At 39.8% G+C, this 17,808-nt stretch overlaps 1 protein-coding gene across 2 annotated transcripts in view; it reads right to left on the reverse strand.

The window, feature by feature from the left end:
- Positions 1-604: 604 nt before the first annotated feature.
- The window catches only part of atg2a (autophagy related 2A), a 75,107-nt gene continuing 57,903 nt past the window's right edge, over positions 605-17,808 (reverse strand). For both annotated transcript variants that reach the window (XM_062044237.1, XM_062044236.1), the window contains exons 32-42: positions 17,270-17,405; positions 16,988-17,203; positions 16,806-16,907; positions 14,059-14,143; positions 13,832-13,985; positions 13,679-13,748; positions 13,532-13,614; positions 13,338-13,459; positions 13,110-13,264; positions 8,584-8,742; positions 605-3,209 (exon numbers count right to left, since the gene is read on the reverse strand). In XM_062044237.1, coding sequence (XP_061900221.1) covers positions 2,973-3,209; positions 8,584-8,742; positions 13,110-13,264; positions 13,338-13,459; positions 13,532-13,614; positions 13,679-13,748; positions 13,832-13,985; positions 14,059-14,143; positions 16,806-16,907; positions 16,988-17,203; positions 17,270-17,405 — 1,519 coding nt within the window. In that variant the 3' untranslated portion in view covers positions 605-2,972. The remainder of the gene's footprint in view (positions 3,210-8,583; positions 8,743-13,109; positions 13,265-13,337; positions 13,460-13,531; positions 13,615-13,678; positions 13,749-13,831; positions 13,986-14,058; positions 14,144-16,805; positions 16,908-16,987; positions 17,204-17,269; positions 17,406-17,808) is intronic.

Below are 17,808 nucleotides of genomic sequence, written 5' to 3' on the forward strand. Positions count from 1 at the left end.
CTAGGCCCTGCGATGAGGCGGCGACTTGTCCAGGGTGTACCCCGCCTTCCGCCCGAATGCAGCTGAGACAGGCTCCAGCAAACCCCGTGACCCCAAAAAGGGACAAACGGTAGAAAATGGATGGATATATCTGAAGTATTAATTGACCCAAAAATGTTTATCCTAGACCCTGCGATGAGGCGGCGACTTGTCCAGGGTGTGCCCCGCCTTCCGCCCGAATGCAGCTGAGATAGGCTCCAGCACCCCCCGCTACCCCCGAACGGGACAAGAGGTAGAAAATGGGTTAGGATTTATCTGAAGTATTAATTGACCCAAAATGTTTATCCTAGGCCCGGCGATGAGATGGCGACTTGTCCAGGGTGTACACCGCCTTCCGCCTGAATGCAGCTGAATGCACCCCCCCCCCCCCCGCCTACCCCGAATGGGACAAGCGGTAAAAAATGGATGGATGGATGTTTATCCTTCACAATCTAATTGGGAAATCAATTTGAGTGATCAGATGACGTGACGAGTCTATATTTGAATGTATTTAATTTGTAACCATATATAAAAGTACTATGATATAAACACAATCAAAGCACGCAGTAGTTTTAACTAAGTTTTTTTTAATTTTCATATATTCATTGTTTTGTAATATACAGGTCATTCACACGTTTCATGATATCGTAAATACTAATTACAGGCATCGACCTTTCACCCTCACAGACATGCATCAGGCGCGCACACCTTCTCTCTAACACACAGATAACCTCACATTTATTAAACAAAGTGGAGATAAAAATGTAAAACCTTTTTTTTTTTTTTTTGTATAACCACCTCACCCTCCGATGGTCACTACATTCACATCCCACCAACTCTTAGCTTGAAAACAAATATAAACGTACAATGTCAATTTAAAAAAAGTCAATAAAAGTGAATACAAATGCAGGAAGGCAAGTAAAGAAAGGGGCGATAAAGAAGAGTTCTTAACCCTTAATAGATGACAGACTAGGAACATTTGCAGAAATCACAGATGTGCAGGGGAGAGACAATTTAAGTCTGGCATGATTTTATGAACACGATTAAGAGTCTTGAAGTGTCTCTATTCAGTCAAGCAAATTAGAGATGACTGCAGAATTAAGAAGAAAGGCAACAAACGCTACTACGGTCAAAACAAAAGTACAAACCCCGTTTCCATATGAGTTGGGAAATTGTGTTAGATGTAAATATAAACGGAATACAATGATTTGCAAATCATTTTCAACCCATATTCAGTTGAATATGCTACAAAGACAACATATTTGATGTTCAAACTGATAAACTTTTTTTTGTGTGCAAATAATCATTAACTTTAGAATTTGATGCCAGCAACATGTGACAAAGAAGTTGGGAAAGGTGGCAATAAATACTGATAAAGTTGAGGAATGCTCATCAAACACTTATTTGGAACATCCCACAGGTGAGCAGGCAAATTGGGAACAGGTGGGTGCCATGATTGGGTATAAAAGTAGATTCCATGAAATGCTCAGTCATTCACAAACAAGGATGGGGCGAGGGTCACCACTTTGTCAACAAATGCCTGAGCAAATTGTTGAACAGTTTAAGAAAAACCTTTCTCAACCAGCTATTGCAAGGAATTTAGGGATTTCACCATCTACGCTCCGTAATATCATCAAAGGGTTCAGAGAATCTGGAGAAATCACTGCACGTAAGCAGCTAAGCCCGTGACCTTCCATCCCTCAGGCTGTACTGCATCAACAAGCGACATCAGTGTGTAAAGGATATCACCACATGGGCTCAGGAACACTTCAGAAACCCACTGTCAGTAACTACAGTTGGTCGCTACATCTGTAAGTGCAAGTTGAAACTCTCCTATGCAAGGCGAAAACCGTTTATCAACAACACCCAGAAACGCCGTCGGCTTCGCTGGGCCTGAGCTCATCTAAGATGGACTGATGCAAAGTGGAAAAGTGTTCTGTGGTCTGACAAGTCCACATTTCAAATTGTTTTTGGAAACTGTGGACGTCGTGTCCTCCGGCCCAAAGAGGAAAAGAACCATCCGGATTGTTATAGGCGCAAAGTGTAAAAGCCAGCATGTGTGATGGTATGGGGGTGTATTAGTGCCCAAGACATGGGTAACTTACACATCTGTGAAGGCGCCATTAATGCTGAAAGGTACATACAGGTTTTGGAGCAACATATGTTGCCATCCAAGCAACGTTACCATGGACGCCCCTGCTTATTTCAGCAAGACAATGCCAAGCCACGTGTTACATCAACGTGGCTTCATAGTAAAAGAGTGCGGGTACTAGACTGGCCTGCCTGTAGTCCAGACCTGTCTCCCATTGAAAATGTGTGGCGCATTATGAAGCCTAAAATAGCACAATGGAGACCCCCGGACTGTTGAACAACTTAAGCTGTACATCAAATATCTTGTCTTTGTAGTGCATTCGATTGAATATGGGTTGAAAAGGATTTGCAAATCATTGTATTCCGTTTATATTTACATCTAACACAATTTCCCAACTCATATGGAAACGGGGTTTGTAAAAAAGCACTGTGCTCGCCGTATGGCACACATGAACTCCAAACAAAACAAGACGGAAGTGACGAGTGACAGGGAATCTCATGTTTTCTTCACTTTTGATTAAAAAGTCCACTTCCCTGTGCACCTTGAAACTGGGTGATGGTGTGCCTGAAATGCCACTGAAGAAGAAAACAAAATGGCTTGTAAAAAAAAATAAAAAATAAAAAATGGCCAGGCAATCATGACGGAGATATGTTTGCATGCTAAACCAACAGTGAGAAAAATCTGCGTAATACTGAGGGGGGGAAACTCACAGAGTTTCTGCTGCTGCATACATGAATCAAGAACCTACATACATAACACTGGCCATCAGTAAATGCAGTAGGTGTTAGTCATTGTTTGCTAAAGTTGAAAAAAACAACACATTTGAACCTTGCATTCTGGCACACGCTCACATAAAAAGTCCTCATTCTTGGCAGTCCTCCGTTCGCCACTTGAGGAAGTCCTCCTTCCGTGCGTCCGGTTTGATCTGGTTGCGCATGCCGCCGAGCAGATTGGAGGTGGCTTCCGAGGCCACGATCAAGGGCCGGACCACGGTGGGCGGGATCTGCCGCAGGACGCCGCCCACGGCGCCGGGGAGACCCTTCTGCTCGTGGCCGCGGGACGCCACGTCGCAGAGGGTCTGAGCTGTGTCAATCACTCCCTGCGCAGGACAAACAGCAGACATTGATACAAGAAGAAGAACACACATGGTTGTGTGTCGCTCTCAGGGAAATTGAGGTTCCAATAGCAACAACACCATATGCGGTATGCAGAATAATGGTGCAACACCATATGCAGCACAGCAAACAGAGTAAAACAGGTACATAAAAAAAAAAAAGGGAATGTTTTTGTGTAAGCTAACCCCGGATTTCCACTGGATGCGTAACGGCAGCGAAACATAGCCGCCACGGAACATCTGCCGCCCGGCCATCCCCACCGTACATCTGGTGCGGCTCAGTCGGGCAGCGAAATAGTGCAGAATTTAAGAGATCTGGCGAATCCGTGCATAATCTTGTGATGAGGGGGTTGTAGTAAACGGCAGACAAAATAAAGACGACAGTTCTGCCTTGCAGAGCGACCATTTTATATTTTTAGGCAGCGAGCAACAACACAACAGTAACATCATCCCTGGGGAGGGAGCGTTGTACATACACCCCCTTCTCTTGTTGCCTTATTTGTATTTGACTTTATTAAATGTATTTATATTAGAAACACAACATGTGTATATAACAAAGGGTGCAAAGTCTGCAGGCAGTAGGAAACACATGGTTAAGTGTAGGGAGTAAAACTGATGGCAGTCTAAAGTTCAAGGTTTTTGGAGCTCTTTGTTCAGTGGATCAGATGTTTGATGAAGCTCTGTGTCTATCTACCACCACTACTGTTTTCTGTTTATTTGTTACTGACTGTGGCAGGACACCTCCGCCTCTGTTTCACTTTATGTTGCTGGTAAATAATATGGTTGTAGTAGTAGGCTAAAGTTAAATTATTTAGTATGCACTAATTAAAGGGGCAGAGCTTTGAGACATTTTAGCTTTTATATTTTATAAGATATATTTTTTGTAAGAACCACAATTAATAAATATATTTCAGTGAATAACTTATTGTTCAAATCTGTATATAAATATGTACATAAAGTGTTGTAATTATATTGTAAAATGGATGGATGGACGTTTAAAACAAAACTGTTATTATTAATTAGTAAGTATACATTTTTTGAGCCTTTTTAGAGAAAATCAAATCATTGTAGTAAATTATGCAAATTACTCGATGATGTCATGGTGACCACGCCCATAGCCACGCCCCCACCGCCACAAGTATCTTGGCAGTTTATGGGAAACACTGCACCCCCCACCTCCATACATTCTATTTTCATTTAATACCTACGAACCAACACCTCAACACTCAGGCTCTGGGTGTTGAAGGGCTCTCTTGGTTGATACGCCTTTTCAACATTGCGTGGAAGTCTGGGACAGTGCCGAGGGAGTGGCAGACTGGGGTGGTGGTTTCCCTATTCAAAAAGGGGGACCAGAGGGTGTGTGCTAATTACAGGGGTATCACACTACTCAGCCTCCCTGGGAAAGGTACTGGAAAGGAGGGTCCGGCCGATAGTTGAGCCTCAGATTCAAGAGGAGCAATGTGGATTCCGTCCTGGTCGTGGAACAACTGACCGGCTCTTTACTCTTGCGGGAATCCTGGAGAAGGCCTGGGAGTATGCCTATCCAGTCTACATGTGCTTTGTAGATTTGGAGAAGGCGTATGACCGGGTCCCACGGGAGATCTTGTGGGAGGTGCTGAGGGAGTACGGAGTGAGGGGAACCCTGCTGAGGGCCATCCAATCTCTGTACAACCAAAGCGAGAGTTGTGTCCGGGTGCTTGGATGTAAGTCGGATCCGTTTCCAGTGGGGGTTGGTCTCCGCCAGGGCTGCGCTCTGTCACCTATCCTGTTTGTGATTGTCATGGACAGGATTTCTAGGCAGAGTCATGGCCATGGCGGAGAGAGGGTGTACGTCTCGGGGGGCTAAAGGTTGCGTCACTGCTGTTTGCAGATGATGTGGTCCTGATGGCACCTTCGGTTCGTCCCCTTCAGCTCTCACTGGATCGGTTCGCAGCCGAGTGTTCAGCGGCTGGGATGAAAATCTGAGGCCATGGTTCTCAGCAGGAAACCGATGGTTTGTACAGTCCAGGTAGAGGACGAGACTCTGTCCCAGGTGGAGGAGTTTAAGTATCTTGTTCACGAGTGAGGGAGAGATGGAGAAGGAAATCAGCCGGAGAATCGGAGCAGCTGGGGCAGTATTGCAGTCTCTCTGCCGCACTGTTGTGACGAAACGAGAAGGCAAAGCTCTCGGTCTACCGAGCTATCTACATTCCTACTCTCACCTATAGTCATGAAGTGTGGGTCATGAATGAAAGAATAAGATCGCGGATACAAGCGGCCGAAATGAGTTTCCTCAGAAGGGTGGCTGGCATCTCCCTTAGAGATAGGGTGAGAAGTTCAGTCACCCGAGAGAGACTCGGAGTAGAGCCGCTGCTCCTTCGCTTGGAAAGGAGCCAGCTTAGGTGGTTCGGGCATCTCGTGCGGATGCCTCACCAGCGTCTCCCTAAGGAGGTCCTTATTGCACGTCCCACTGGGAGGAGACCCCGCGGCAGGCCAAGGAGCAGATGGGGGGATTACATCTCCTCTCTGGCCTGGGAACGCTTCGGGATTCCCCAGGAGGAAGTTGCTAATGTTGCTCTGGAGAGGGAAGTCTGGGGGTCTCTGCTGGAGCTGACCCAATTCCGGATAAGCGGCTGAAGATGGATGGATGGACCTACGAACCACTCCTCTGCTTCCACTGTATCAGCTGGTATTTGACACCATGTATATGCTTCTTAAATTTTGGACCTCCGGGATCAGCATGTCCTCATCCATTTGTGTCAACAAGGTGAAATGACATCTAAAAACCTTTGAAAGTTGACTTCATGTCCCTTCCCCCGCCCATTAGGACGTTTGTAAGTGTAAAATACCATCCGCCTTGAAGACCGACTATTTTGCTTTTGAAAGGAAACCACATAGTTTATTTAGTGTTTGTGTTTATTTACCGAAATTTATGTTGCGTAACTGGAAAAAATATGAACGCTGTGTACCGACACAAAGACTTGAATGAAAACGGGAAAAGTCTGCCTCAGTGGCGGCTTAGTTTCGCTGCCGTTACGCATCCAGCGGAAACCCGGGGTCGGGCATCTCTATCCCTGAACCGCTGCACACAAAAGGGTGAACATGAATTGATTAACGTGGATCCCGACTTAAACAAGTTGAAAAACTTATTCGGGTGTTACCATTTAGTGGTGAATTGTACGGAATATGTACAGAACTGTGCAATCTACTAATACAAGTTGCAATCAATCAATCAAACATTTGACAGAACACGCACTGTGTTTACTGTGCTATTCTTTTTTCTGACAACATGGCGGCGTTGTTAATAAACCTCAGAGTTTATCCCAGGCCTGGGCAATTATTTTGACTCGAGGGGCCATTTTCAGAGAAAAAAATGTGTCTGGGGGCCGGTATATCTATTTTTAGGAACACTAACACAAAACCTCACAATAATGTTTGATTGAATGCTAAAAACGTTATGACTGAGGGCCTTAAAAAACAGAATGGAATTTTAATTTTTTTTTACTGAATGAGACACCCAGAAAGTACATGAAAATAAAGAATGTGGGATTTACAATATTAACTATAAAGGATAAAACACTGAATATTAACATATGAACGTCACACCCCCTCTCCTTCCATGTATTTTACAATCAAGCCAATTGCAACAAAAATGCAACAAACTGTGAAATATGAACACGAAGGGTTAAAAATAAAGCCTCCTACAATCTGATATATGTGATACATCACTAAGCTTTACAACTGTGTTGTAAAAATCTCCTTCCGCGTCTGTCCCTGACACCCACATTTCAGGCTCTGGAAACACCCTGTGGAAACGCTCCCCACCCACACTGCTTGGTGCCTCGTCTGAGCTGCTGTGACTTATATGACCATAGTAACTAATTAGATTACCGTAGTAGCTAATTAGATGACCGTAGTAGCTAATTAGATGACCATAGTAACTAATTAGATGACCATAGTAACTAATTAGATTACCGTAGTAGCTAATTAGATGACCATAGTAACTAATTAGATGACCATAGTAACTACTTAGATTACCATAGTCAGTGTTTCCCATAAACTGCCAAGATACCTGTGGCGGTGGGGGCGTGGCCATGGGCGTGGTCACCATGACATCATCGAGTAATTTTCATAATTTACTACAATGATATGATTTTCTCTAAAAAGGCTCAAAAAATGTATACTTACTAATTAACAATAACAGTTTTGTTTTAAACGTCCATCCATCCATCCATTTTACAATATAATTACAACACTTTATGTACATATTTATATACAGATTTGAACAATAAGTTATTCACTGAAATATATTTATTAATTGTGGTTCTTACAAAAAATATATCTTATAAAATATAAAAGCTAAAATGTCTCTTAAAGCTCTGCCCCTTTAATTAGTGCATACTAAATAATTTAACTTTAGCCTACTACTACAAACCATATTATTTACCAGCAACATAAAGTGAAACAGAGGCAGAGGTGTCCTGCCACAGTCAGTAACAAATAAACAGAAAACAGTAGTGGTCAAATACAAATAAGGCAACAAGAGAAGTATCCTACACTTCTCTTTTGTAAAGTAAATCTGAACAGCCTATATGGGCATCTACATCATCTATATGATTTGCCTGAGAAGCTGGACAGGACAAACAAAATAAAAAATTAAAAAATAAATAAATAAATAAATAAAATATATATATATATATACGTAATTCTTTCGTGGCGGGCCGCCACAAATAAATTAATGTGTGGGAAACACTGATAGTAGCTAATTAGATGACCCTAGTAGCTAATTAGATGACCATAGTAGCTAATTAGATGACCATAGTAACTAATTAGATGACCATAGTAGCTAATTAGATGACCATAGTAACTAATTAGATGACCATAGTAACTAATTAGATTAATTGAGTAACTAATTAGATGACCATAGTAACTAGTACAATATATCATGCAGATTCCAAGCATTGAAAGACTTAGTATAGTTGACGACTTAGTCATTAGAAAACATGAGTGCACATCATAATGGCAGCTACACTTTACATCTTAAACATCTAAAAAAATCATTTGGGAATGTCCGGCGGGGCAGATTGAAAGGCTTAACAAAACCCAGGCCTTAATTTGCCCAGGTCTGGTTTATCCCCATTACTCTCTGACTGTAGCATTAGGGTGTTTAGATGAACCACCACAACATTCTGTACACACCTTTCCACACATATTTGCATTAGCGGCTAATTGTCCATAAGTCATTGACTTTGTCTCATAAATATAAAGCTTTGAGGATATCTGTCTTGTCATGTCTTCCAAATCTTTTCAACCGTAATGAATGAGGTTCAACTATCCAACATATTAGCAAGATCTAAAGAAAGCACATTAGCGGACTGACCTCTCTGACGGTGTCGTATGCCTTGGCCACACCCTCTCGAAGGTCGGCGGGCTGGGCGGCTCTTCGGGGCCGACTGGAAGGGGCCCGGCCCTCGGTGATGGCAAAACGATGAAGCGGGGGTGTCGGAGACAGGATGTCGTATACCGTCTCGGCTGTGGCCTGCAAACGGAGCACAGCGGCAAACTTCAAAGGAGGCGACTTTATTAATTGAAGTTGGATTGGAAACATGCGTTCAGTGACTGGGACTACACATCCCAGCCTAGCAATAAACAGGCTATTTCATGGTGTCATGCAAGCTGGAGTTACATTCCAAGACCCCCAGCAAACACTGAACCAAAGCTAAAAATGAACGCACACATAGAAAGCCCTAAAAATGTCTATTTAGACCCTCTCAACTAAATAGTTTTGAGGCCGGACTTCTTCACTATTATTCTTATTTAGTATGTTCCGGAGAACCAGCGTCCTCTACAGTAGACATTTGAGTTTGGTCTATTTATTTTGTCAGAATTCCAGGAGCGCTCGGCTGTGTTTTAAGAACCTTTTGCAAAAAAGCTCGTCAAAGATCAATTCTATGACAGCAGTGTTTTAAGAATCTGCTGCAAAAATGTGAGTCTCCCAAGAGATTTCTGAACTGAACACGAGGGCCACGAGTTGAAAAAAACAAATGATGCGAGAGAGAGGACCTAAAATGGAACCTTGAATACTACTAGTATTACTAAAGAAGTTGAATAAATGACTACTGACTGCATCTGAAGTAAACAAGCTACAGCAACACCGTAGTTACATAAATCACATTACGAAAAAAGAATGAAACTACCAAAAAGGAGAGGACTTAAGGGGTGTTGCTGTATAATAGACTGTATTTATATTATTCACATGTGAATAATGCTGTATAATAGACTGTATTTATGTTATTCACATGTGAATAATGCTGTATAACAGACTGTATTTATGTTATTCACATGTGAATAATGCTGTATAATAGACTGTATTTATATTATTCACATGTGAATAATGCTGTATAATAGACTGTATTTATGTTATTCACATGTGAATAATGCTGTATAATAGACTGTATTTATATTATTCACATGTGAACAATGCTGTATAATAGACTGTATTTATATTATTCACATGTGAATAATGCTGTATAATAAACTGTATTTATATTATTCACATGTGAATAATGCTGTATAATAGACTATTTATATTATTCACATGTGAATAATGCTGTATAATAGACTGTATTTATGTTATTCACATGTGAATAATGCTGTATAACAGACTGTATTTATGTTATTCACATGTGAATAATGCTGTATAATAGACTGTATTTATGTTATTCACATGTGAATAATGCTGTATAATAGACTGTATTTATATTATTCACATGTGAATAATGCTGTATAATAGACTGTATTTATATTATTCACATGTGAATAATGCTGTATAATAGACTGTATTTATATTATTCACATGTGAATAATGCTGTATAATAGACTGTATTTATATTATTCACATGTGAATAATGCTGTATAATAAACTGTATTTATATTATTTACATGTGAATAATGCTGTATAATAGACTATTTATATTATTCACATGTGAATAATGCTGTATAATAGACTGTATTTATGTTATTCACATGTGAATAATGCTGTATAATAGACTGTATTTTAGTTATTCACATGTGAATAATGCTGTATAATAGACTGTATTTATGTTATTCACATGTGAATAATGGTGTATAATAGACTGTATTTATATTATTCACATGTGAATAATGCTGTATAATAGACTGTATTTATATTATTCACATGTGAATAATGCTGTATAATTGACTGCATTTATATTATTCACATGTGAATAATGCTGTATAATAGACTGTATTTATATTATTCACATGTGAACAATGCTGTATAATAGACTGTATTTATATTATTCACATGTGAATAATGCTGTATAATAGACTGTATTTATATTATTCACATGTAAAAAATACCTAAGTGTATATTGTGAGTGAACTGTGGTGCTGAATTTCCCCCAGGAACGCCTCAGTTATGTAAATCCCACGTTTGCATCCCAGTGTTGTATGTCTGCGAGCAAGGTTAAAATGTCAATGCATGGATCTGTCAATGTGTTTACACTTATACATTCCTCTGTGCGACAGGAGCACTCTAGTGGTTTTAGAAATGTGCTACAAATGTGTTAGTCTCCCAAGTTTTGAACTGAACAAGGTATGGTGTCATTCCTAGTGCCTCCAGTTGAACAGCGCTGCTTCTAACCCTACCTGTCTCTCACACTGGTTACAAGCATTTAAAGAAAAAAGAACTGGTCAGAACTCGGCAAACATTTTGACTCGGGGGGGCCACATTGAGAGAAAAAAAATGTGTCTGGAGGGGCCAATGTGTATGTGTGTATAAATGATATATACACGTTTAGCTGTAAAAATCTTCTGTACAGTATGTGTGTTTGGGTCCCTTTTTTTCAGGAACACTAATAATAATAATAATAATAATACATTTTATTTGGTATAGCGCTTTTTAGAGTACTCAAAGACGCTTTACAGGATAAAAAAAATTAAAATATAAAACAGTTCAAAGTAATAATATCTAAGCACCGGTAACTAATACCAAAAGTCACAATGTCTGATAGAATTCCAAAAACAGTTATGACAGACCACCTCAAAAAACGGAATGGAATCTTACAGTTTTTTACTGAATGGGACACCCAAAATGTACATGAAAATAAAGAAAGTGGGATTTACAATATTAACTATCAACAATAAAACACTGAATGTTAACAACATATGAAGATATTTTACTTCTCAGACCAGCTCCTCTATAGTTGTGTATCTTTTACAATCAAGCAAAACACAACAAGAATGTAACAAACAGCAAAATATGAATGCAAAGTGTAAAAAACACATACAATATGATATAATATCACTTTTATGCATAACTTTGTGTAAAAATGTGCTTCCGCATCTGTTCCTGACACACACGTTTTCAGGCTGGCTGCTGTGAAAGCAAACCCCGCCCACTCTGCTTTGTTCCTGGTCTGAGCTGCTGTGACGTAGACTACCGTATTAACTACTATAACACTCAAAAGTGCAGATTTCACCCATTGAAATACTTTGTATAGTTCAATACTGACGGTCATTTAAAAAACAGCCCTGCACATTATAACGGTGACTACAGTTTTGATGTTAAAGGTCTAAAAAAAAATGATCTAGAACGTCCGGCGGGCCGGATTGAAAATCTAAATTGGCCCTATTTTGCCCAAGTCTGGTATAGGTACTCCCCCACTAAAAAGTGATGATAATTTTTGCTGTACCTTATGATGATGACAATGATTATGAAGCATTGGCAGCCAATCGACAGGAAGCACAGATACAGTCATTGGCTTTATCCAAACCAACACTGATGTATTCTATTCTAAATTAATTACAAAAACACTTCTTCTTCCTCTGTGCTTGTCTTAACATGCACTGTATGGATATCAGATTTGATGTTATACTGCCACCTACTGGTTACGCTTTTGTTAGCACTAATCATTACAGTATGTGTGTATGCTGTATGATCATGTTACAATTGTTTAACATTGTTTATTATTGCTGACTTATGATGAATAAGATGCGTTTACTGTGGGGCGGAAACATAAAATGTGCAAATAAAAAAAAAAGGTGTGCATCCACTAGGGTTGTGGGAAAAAATCGATTCGAATTGCGATTCTCATGTTGTGCGATTCAGAATCGATTCTCATTTTTTTAAAAATCGATTTTTTTATTTTATTTATTTAAAAAAAATATTATATATTTTTTTTAATTAATCAATCCAACAAAACAATACACAGCAATACCATAACAATGCAATTCAATTCCAAAACCAAACCCGACCCAGCAACACTCAGAACTGCAATAAACAGAGCAATTAAGAGGAGACACAAACACGACACAGAACAAACCAAAAGTAGTGAAACAAAAATAAATATAATCAACAACAGTATCAATATTAGTTACAATTTCAACATAGCAGCGATTAAAAATCCCTCATTGACATTATCATTAGACATTTATAAAAAATTTAAAAAATGAACAATAGTGTCAGAGTGGCTTACACTTGCATCCATCGCATCTCATAAGCTTGACAACACACTGTGTCCAATATTTTCACAAAGATAAAATAAGTCATATTTTTGGTTCATTTAATAGGTAAAACAAATTTACATTATTGCAATCAGTTGATAAAACATTGTTCTTTACAATTATAAAAGCTTTTTACAAAAATCTACTACTCTGCTTGCATGTCAGCAGACTGGGGTATATCCTGCTGAAATCTATGTATTGAATGAATAGAGAATCCTTTTGAATCGGGAAAAAATAGTTTTTGAATCGAGAATCGTGTTGAATTTTAAAAAAAAATTGATTTTGAATCGAATCGTGACCCCAAGAATCGATATTGAATCGAATCGTGGGACACCCAAAGATTCACAACCCTAGTATCTACTGTATTTTGTGAAATACCTGAATTGCCTGCACCAGCCTGTTACTAAGCTCCAGTGCCGCTGATGCTGTTGAGGTGCCAAAGGATGCCGCCCCCCGCTGGAGGCCTCGGATAATGCGCCCATCTTTCCTGTACTGCTCGATGGGCAACCAGAAAAGATCCCTCACCCCGTGGACTGGCGAGAACAACAAAGAATGAGCCACGGTGACCTAAAACGTGAGCGATAAAGGCCAACAATGTGCACTCACAGAGCTGGACCACGGAGTGCATGGGGCCAACCCCTCCCAGGATGCCCGGCAGCTGATTCTTCCTGATGTCAGTCAGCCACTCGGTGACGGCGTATTGGATCACTTTGTCAACACCGAGCAGGCTGGGCAAGCAGAGGAAGCACTTAGAGAATTACCACCCGGGCTGCAAAACTAAGCAAAGTGAGTGTTTCTACCCGTGTCGACAGCACAGACTCTTCAGCTTCAGCTCAGAACAATTCAACTGGGCCAGGCCAATCAGAATCCCTGCAAAAGTTCCCTGGAGTGAAAGCAGACGTTTGTGAACACCAATGATTACCGTAAGCACACCACTACTGGCTCACCTGATCAATGACCACGTGTTTGCCTTGGTAGTCCAGCCAGATAGGCACTTCAGAGATGAACCGAAACTCGCTAAGGAAAGACACGGATGAGCTATTTGTCAAAGAGAAGAGTCATGCATGACGTATCACGAGAGACTGCCGCTTCGTTAATACCGGAAGTAGATTGGCTGCTCGGAAGAGGAGGCGGAGCCAGCTGAGGACGAGCTCTGCTCACTGTGAGTGGTTTCTACTGACGCCATGAGGTCGAGGCCGAGACCGCCAGCTGACTCGGTCTCTTCTGAAGCCTTCTGGGAGAAGTCTGCTTTCACTGAATGGACAAATGACACGCAGCAGTATGAAGACCCTGGTTACTGTAAACAGGCTCAGTGGCTGCACTTGACCTTCAGCTGCAGGGTCCAGAGGCAGGTAGGGATGAACAGAGTAGGCTAGGTTGCTGAAAAAGTCCTTCAAGAAGAATAGCGCATCCTGGACAGAAGATGGACAAGACGAAAAGTTGGTTGGATGTGCAGGGAATACAAGGAAGGGGTCATACCAAATATAATATACAATCTTAGCGAAGTTACATAAACTACTTTTCTTAGGTTATTTCAGTGTTTCTCAATTTTCTGTTTTGCACCCTCCCCACGACCAGAAATAGTATCATTTGTCTATAAAATTGTTATAAGTACACCTCTGCATGACATTGTATCCTTATTAACATGAAAGAAAACAACACGCCGGCCTTTCCTCGTCTCCCACCATAGTCACAATGAAGCCAGGCGCCTCATAGGCTTCTTCATATTCTAGTAAGGCAAAAAAGGTCACACACGCCCCCTGGTATCGTACTATTTGAAAAGGACTGGGTTAACTGGGTCCTTCATACCGACAGCCATCTGACTGTATAATGCAAATTTTCTTTTTTGACTGTACTTGAATGTATAATAGACTGTATTTATATTATTCACATGTGAATAATGCTGTATAATAGAATATTTATATTATTCACATGTGAATAATGCTGTGTAATAGACTGTATTTATATTATTTACATGTGAATAATGCTGTATAATAGACTGTATTTATATTATTCACATGTGAATAATGCTGTATAATAGACTGTATTTATATTATTCACATGTGAATAATGCTGTATAATAGACTGTATTTATATTATTCACATGTGAATAATGCTGTATAATAGACTGTATTTATATTATTCACATGTGAATAATATTGTATAATAGACTACCGGTATTTATATTATTCACATGTGAATAATGCTGTATAATAGACTATTTATATTATTCACATGTGAATAATGCTGTATAATAGACTATTTATATTATTCACATGAGAATAATGCTGTATAATAGACTGTATTTATATTATTCACATGTGAATAATGCTGTATAATATGCTGTATTTATATTATTCACATGTGAATAATGCTGTATAATAGACTGTATTTATATTATTCACATGTGGATAATATTGTATAATAGACTATTTATATTATTCACATGTGAATAATGCTGTATAATAGACTATTTATATTATTCACATGTGAATAATGCTGTATAATAGACTGTATTTATATTATTCACATGTGAATAATGCTGTATAATACTGTATTTATATTATTCACACGTGAATAATGCTGTATAATAGACTGTATTTATATTACTCACACGTAAATAATGCTGTATAATAGACTGTATTCATATTATTCACATGTAAAAAAATACCTAAGTGATAATTGTTTATTGTGAGCGAATTGTGGTGCTGAATTTCCCCAAGGTATCAATAAAGTACTTTCTATTCTATTCTATTCTATTAATTGGAGACAGAATTGCCCATAGGTGGGATCACGAGTGTGTTGGCTTATATGTTCCCTGCGATTGGCTTGTGACCACTCTAGGGTGTACCACGCCGCTCACCCAAGGTCAGCTGGGATAGGCTCCAGTTTAACTGTGACCCAAGTGAGGATAAACGGTATGGGAAATGGATGAGTCTTTTTTTTTTGTGGAATCACGTAGTGTAAACAGATTATAAGCATGAATGCCACTTGGCTACACCCTGCTAGTTATATGATAAAACTCACCCCTGTTACTCAGGAGTCATCTTCAGCTTAAGAAAATAAATAAAGGCGCCTGAGATAGGCCAATAAACATTTTTAGTCGTTCAATATGTGTTTTATCAGATTGAGAGTTGAAAAAAACCACAGAAATGTAAATTTATTTGTAAGATTGTTTTTAAAAGCAATTTGCATTGATTCAGTGGACTGATCCAAATATAACACAATACCAGCATATACGTAAATATTTTAAGCTTTTTGGAGATGATTTTATTGTTACACTGTGGGACTTAAGTAGGACTAATCAACCACTTATCTTATTTCAATAATTCCAAAATATTGTGCTAGTTCAGCTGTTACACTTTAATTACATTTTAAATAGTGATGTCCGATAATATCGGCGATATTATCGGCCGATAAATGCTTTATAATGTAATATCGGAAATGATCGGTATAGTTTTTTTTATTATCGGTATCGGTTTTTTTTTTGTGGTTTTTTTTAATTAAATCAACGTAAAATACACAAAATACACCTACAATTAGTGCACCAACCCAAAAAAACTCCCTCCCCCATTTACACTCATTCACACAAAAGGGTTGTTTCTTTCTGTTATTAATATTCTGGTTCCTACATTATATATCAATACAGTCTGCAAGAGATACAGTCCGTAAGCACACATGATTGTGCGTGCTGCTGGTCCACTAATAGTACTAACCTTTAACAGTTAATTTTACTCATTTTCATTAATTACTAGTTTCTATGTAACTGTTTTTATAGTGTTTTACTTTCTTTTTTATTCAAGAAAATGTTTTTACTTCATTTATCTTATTTTATTTTAATATTTTTTTTAAAAAGGACCTCATCTTCACCATACCTGGTTGTCCAAATTAGGCATAATAATGTGTTAATTCCACGACTATATATATCGGTATCGGTTGATATCGGTATCGGTAATTAAAGAGTTGGACAATATTGGAATATCGGATATCGGCAAAAAGCCATTATCGGACATCCCTAATTTTAAACTGAGGCTGCGAATAAAAAGTCAAGGAGAATGTAGCACTCTGATGTACCTGATCGACGTTAAGTCTGAGTGGCAGCAGGCTGACCCGGAGACAACATTCAGGACCACCAAGACCAGACTCAGGACACACCTGCAGGGCCTTTATGGTCAACTAGTACAAAGCAAAAATGTTTGTGTGTTATCAGACGGCATGTGATAGGTTGATGACTGGACGTCTTCTTGCAGGCTCACCATGTTTGAGTGGGATCGCCGGGGCATGCTCTCGCTCGTGTAGAGGTATAAGAACTTATTGATTTGCGAGGAGGCCAGGCGGTCGCGGATCTCGAGCTCCTGGACAATGAACACCTGCCTGGAGAGAGGCTGCTCCCCGCCCGGGCCCACACCCACGGACAGAGACGCGTCTTGTCCCGCCACCGCCACCTGGTAGGATTCATGCTGGAAGGACACCTGGGGACAGGAATGGTGTTATAAAGATGTATTTTGTTTGTTGACCAAAAACGTTGTCACACACACCTTGGTGAGTTGGATCTCCATGAGGAGGCTGTGCTGACGGCCGCTACCTCCAGCCCACCTCCAGGAGTTCTGTGGACGAGCGGAACCGACAGAGCGGGACGGGGATCCTCGGGCACCAGATGGGACGGATCTACCCCTGGAAGGAGGAGGAATGTAAGGCAATAAATCAAATAACACAAGCCACATCTGAGTTGAACTTCAGATATTTGCGTGGTCTGACCCAGTGTTGGCGCTAGGAATTTTCAAAATGGGGTCCCACAGTAAATTTTTGGGGTCCCACTTTGAAAACAAACGATAAATGTATGCATTATCCTGTTATAACTCACATTCTGTCAGAATAATTGTATGTAAGTTATCACAAAACTTTCTGTTTTCATGAGTTCCCGGCGAGGGGACAAAAGCTGTCTTTGATCTTACCACGCAAAAGGCTTGTAAAACTCCAGTGTACGATGGGAAGCGACATAAAGGTGTCGGTTTCTTTGATCTATTGTGATCCACAGGAAGATCTTGTCTTGACCCGAGATCTACAAAGCGGAGAG

The sequence above is a fragment of the Entelurus aequoreus genome, linkage group LG04 (genome assembly GCF_033978785.1).
Source record: "Entelurus aequoreus isolate RoL-2023_Sb linkage group LG04, RoL_Eaeq_v1.1, whole genome shotgun sequence".
NCBI classification, from domain to species: Eukaryota; Metazoa; Chordata; class Actinopteri; order Syngnathiformes; family Syngnathidae; genus Entelurus; species Entelurus aequoreus.